We start from the raw sequence: 5124 nt of genomic DNA, 5'->3' as shown, positions 1-5124 counted from the left end.
AGAGTGTTGTGGCATCACAGCTCACAGCAACCTCCAACTCCTGGGCTCAAGCGAGTCTCCTGCCTCAGCCTCCCAAGTAGCTGGGACCACAGCTAGAATTTTTTGGTTGCAGCCGTCATTGTTGTTTGGCAGTCCCAGGCTGGATTTGAACCCTCCAGCTCAGGTGTATGTGGCTGGTGCCTTAGCCACTTGAGCCACAGGTGCCGAGCCAGAACTTGACATCATTATGCTGCCAGAACCCACCAGGAGACCACCCACCTCTCAATTTCCTAATGGATAAATAAAAATGCCTTTATGATTTAAGGCACTATTATTCTAATAACATTTACCTAAAAGCATTCCTGATAAATCTAGCTCCCAATCAATTCTCCTATCCCTTCCACTCAAAACTCCAGACATAAGAATGCAGTATTGATTTTTGTATTTCATCTTAAATACAAAAATAAGCTTTAGACTATTCACACAACCAGTAAAAATATTCAAATTACACTTTAATTAAATAAAAACAAATTCTTAGTACCATTTTATTTCTGTCCTTTAAATAATATCCATAATCTTCTTGTTTCTTTTTTTTAGGCCCTCTATATGAGATTACTTTTTCCAAAACTCTCTGCTGAAGAGGTGCTATGACATTTTGGACCCACTTTTTATGTAACAACTCTTTTCTTCTTTCCTTATAAGTATCCAGATGCTGAAAATATGTATCCAGACTCTAATGAAGTGATACAAACATAGAAAATAAATTATTAAGAAATGTTTCATTGATCACCATTTGAATAAGAAAAAAAACCACACTTGTTCCCCACTTATAAGCTCTCAGGCAAAATCAGGTTACAAAATCCTAGTATAAGACAGTGTTCATTAGAGAACCTGAGAGCACAGCGCAGGTATAACTCAAAGTTCTAAACCACAACTGCGCCTTCAGATGAAAATGCACCTAACTCCTGAATCAGACAAACCCATTCCTAACTCATGAAATTCTGGGTTCTTTTTAGGGATTTTGTACCGTTCCTTGGTCACTCATTCCATGTTTAGCTTTCATCATCAGGAAAGTCCGTGACAAACTTGGTAGAATAGAAAGAGCACTAGACTGGCCTGGACCCCTTTCTCACTCCCATCTACAAAAGGAGGGTAATCCCACCTACTTCTTCGGATGCTCAAATGGCAATATATGTACATTTCTGTCATAAATTGTAAACATAAATGTCAAAGTATTATTATAAATAACACTATCCTTCTCATTGAAAATAAACCCCTCTTAAGCTCACTAATTCCATAGGGACTAACAGTTACTGCCTGGTCATTAATCTTAAATACTAATTCGCTTCTGGTGGTTTTCTATATTCCCCACTGCAATATGGGAACATATGAGAAAGAAGCAAGCCTCAGTAGGACAGAATTTCCATTCAGAACCAGGACACAGGGAAGCAGTTAGAACCGTTTCTCAGATTCTTCAGGACAAATCCAAGCAGGATTCAAAACCTCTTAGTGATCTCGCAAGGAAGTGGCATAATCTCAGATCTACATAGCACAGACAAGTACCCATTCTGCAGGGAAGCCTCATTCTCCCTGCAAAATGAGTCTTTTTGACACGGCAACATCACTCTCACCCCCCTAGATCACACTTAGACACCACACGGTCTCTAGCCAGCTCTCACCTTTACAACATAATTTTCTCTAAATAAGATGGTATACACAGCTTCATCGATGTCTTCTCTAGCTAATACCTGAAATCACAGGATTGAATATTAAGACATAAATCCTGAACAAATAAACTAGAATGAAAAAAATTCTGTGTATTCTACCAATAATTTTAGTGTAAATCTAATTCTGTATCTCAAAACACATTTTGTAAGTTTTTATTATAGAAAATTTTAAAAATCATTCTCCATGAGCCCATCACCCATGTTCAACAATTATCGACTCAGAGTCAATCTTATTTCATTTAAATTTGTATTTTTTAGCCCCCTACCCAAACACCAATACTATATTATTAAATTATATATATATATATATTTTTTTTTTTTTGAGACAGAGTCTCATTATGTCACCCTCAGTAGAGTGCCATAGCATCACACCTCACAACAACCTCAAACTCTTGGGCTTAAGCGATTCTCTTGCCTCAGCCTCCCAAGTATCTGAGACTACAGGCGCCTGCCACAATGCCCAGCTATTTTTTGGTTGCAGCCGTCATTGTTGTTTGGTGGGCCCAGTGTATGTGGCTGGCGCGCTAGCCGCTGAGCGACTGGTGCCGAGACAAATCATATTTTTTAATGTACAAAGAAGCTTATTAATTAAAGGGACTCTCTCTGAAAGGAATTCTCCCATTCATTCATATAGTCATTCATCCATTAAGTACTTTTTTTTTTTGGAGAGAGAGAGCCTCAAGCTCTTGTCCTGGGTAGAATGCTGTGGCATCACAGCTCACAGCAACCTCCAACTCCTGGGTTCAAATCTCCCGGGCTCCTGCCTCCACCTCCCAAGTAGCTGGGACCACAGGTGCCCACCACAACACCCGGCTATTTTTTGGTTGCAGCCATCATTGTTGTTTGGCGGGCCTGGGCTGGATTCAAACTCGCCAGCTCAGGTGTACATGGCTGGCGCCTTAGCTGCTTGAGCCACAGGCGCCAGCCTAGCCGCATTAGGTATGTTTTAAAGGGCATTTCCTACCTTTGCCTAGGTCTCTTTGTAAATCAAAACTACAGTAAGTTTGAGTTAGTTCAGCCATTCCAGAGCTCAGACCTAGTTAGTGGCAGCTAGAAACATAGTTAGATACTATCTCACATGTAGGGACTTGCTGTTTCCATTATGAATTTGGGCATAGCTGATGCACTGAAAAATCACTTCAGGGATTTTTTAGTTATAACACTATGATCTGATCTACAGCTTTTCTTCTTATAGGAACTAAGTAAGAACCAATGAAAAGGCAATAAAATTCCAATATCTGGAAGAGATATACTATTGCCTAAAAAAATATTATCTCTAGTGAAAAATGACACAGGTTCTTAGGACTATGATATTCCAGCTTGGCTCTTCTTTCTGTTCTGCCACACTGAATGCATCAAAACAAACTGAACTCCAAACTGAAATAACCAAATTCTCTGAAATAAGAAAAATCCCAAAAAGATTTGTATTTTTACCCATATATTTAACAGCTTCATCTGAAATCTAAAATGATTTCAAACAGATACTCCAATCTTCTTCAAAATAAAGCACTCTTTACAATACAAACAGACTTATATTGTTTTAGAATTTTCCTTACTGTCCAAAATCTCCACCTTCTCAGGCTTATTTTAAGACGGCAACTGGAGAAGTATGTATGACAGTTAAACGTGTTTCCTGATACTCCAATATAATTTTAGAATCAATCAATTGATTTGAAAAGACAGAAAACATACATGTTGGCAAGCATCTTGGGAAAACCTTTCTTTTTTTTTTTTTTTTGAGACAGAGCCTCAAGCTATCCCCCTGGGCAGAGTGCCATGGCATCACAGCTCACAGCAACCTCAAACTCTTGGACTTAAGTGATTCTCTTGCCTCCCAAGTAGCTGGGACCACAGGTGCCTGCCACAACGCCCGGCCATTTTTTTTGGTTGCAGCTATCATTGTTTGGCGGCCGGGGCTGGATTCGAACCCGCCAGCTTAGGTGTATGTGGCTGGAGCCTTAGCCACTTGAGCCGCAGGCACCAAGCCAGGAAAACCTTTCTTAAAAGATATTCTAGGGGGTGGTGCCTGTAGCTCAAAGGAGTAGGGCAGGGGGCTGGCCCCATATATCGGAGGTGAAGGGTTCAAACTCAGCCCTGGCCAAAAACTGCAAAAAAAAAAAAAAATGTTTAAGATATCCTAGGCTCGGCATCCATAGCTTAGTGGTTAGGGCACCAACCACATACGCTGGGGCTGGCAGGTTGGAACCTTGCCTAGGCCTGCCAAACAATGACAACTACAAAAAAAAAAAACAGCGATTGTCGTGGCGGGCACCTGTAGTCCCAGCTACTTGGGAGGCTGAGGCAAGAGAATCACTTAAGCCCAAGAATTTGAAGTTGCTGTGAGCTGTGACACCATGGCACTCTACCAAGGGCAACTTAGTGAGACTCTGTCTCAAAATGAATAAATAAATATTATAGTAAGATTATCAGCCGATGTTATATACACTTTTGGTGTATTGTTTCAGATTCTCAAATTATCTTTTTTTGCTTGAAGAAATAGATTTTTGTCTTTGATGGCTCCTTCTTCCTAATTTTGCCAGAAAACGTAAGGAAGATGCAATTTGTAGCAGCGCTCTGAAATCCACAGCCTTCTGTGCACGAAAACTGTCTCACTACTCTTCCGCTGTGGCAAAAGGGGCAAAATAAAGGAAATTACCAAGAGTTTCTGTTTTTACAGTGAGGCAAATCATGGAATCCACAATAAAATTTTCTTTATGGGAAAATTATTCCCAGACGCTAAGTGTAAGGAACCAGCCGGCCAGCCCAGGCCTGGCTCTTCCCGCAGGGCAGCACGCACGGGTCCCTGCTTTTTTCCTGCTCAGCTCACTGAGGCCAGTGACAAGACCCACTCTGGGCCAATTCTGATCCGGGGGCAGGGGTGGGGAACCCGCCGCCTTCTGACTTCAAGATTGTTCTTTCTTAAGCACCAGAGGAGGCAGGAAAAGCTTCATCTTTCGCTGCTGCACCCCTTTTAATAACATAAATTTGGTTTCAGTCAAAAGGCCACTGGTTCCCCACCAATCCTAGGAATATAATTGTGACGGAGGCAAAATAACCACTAGATGCAAGGGGCTGGTGTCCCCACGCCAGCACGACTTGTCAAGATGACACCTTATTTTACCTCCATTAAAGAAACGGTCTCGGGCTCTGGCCATTCTTTTAATCTTTCCAGCCTGAAGTAGCTCGATGTTTTCGCGGCAGCCATGGACAGCAGAGACCCTGGAGAGAGAGCAGCGGAGCCGACTGACCAGGACATTACGGTTGGGACGGGCCTGCGGCGCAGGCGGCGGTTCCAACCCCCTCGCTCGGCCCGGCAGGGAGCCAGGCCCGGCCGCGCCCTCCAGCGGCGGCGGTCACCCCTCCTGGGCGCCCGGGCCGCGTCGCCGAGGGCCAGAGGGGCGACGCGGCCAGCCTGGAC

At 42.8% G+C, this 5124-nt stretch overlaps 1 protein-coding gene across 1 annotated transcript in view; it reads right to left on the bottom strand.

Annotated features, from left to right (window-relative positions):
• Positions 1-4911, bottom strand: part of FAM228A (family with sequence similarity 228 member A) — a 19910-nt gene extending 14999 nt beyond the window's left edge. Inside the window, exons 1-3 of the mRNA XM_023511815.1 lie at positions 4828-4911; positions 1659-1727; positions 521-712 (exon numbers count right to left, since the gene is read on the bottom strand). Coding sequence (XP_023367583.1) covers positions 521-712; positions 1659-1727; positions 4828-4911 — 345 coding nt within the window. The remainder of the gene's footprint in view (positions 1-520; positions 713-1658; positions 1728-4827) is intronic.
• Positions 4912-5124: the final 213 nt, after the last annotated feature.

The sequence above is a fragment of the Otolemur garnettii genome, unplaced genomic scaffold, assembly GCF_000181295.1.
Source record: "Otolemur garnettii isolate 467f Iridium unplaced genomic scaffold, OtoGar3 scaffold00022, whole genome shotgun sequence".
NCBI lineage: Eukaryota > Metazoa > Chordata > Mammalia > Primates > Galagidae > Otolemur > Otolemur garnettii.
The sequence above is the reverse complement of the archived record's forward strand: the minus strand, read 5'-3'. Positions and strand labels throughout refer to the sequence as shown.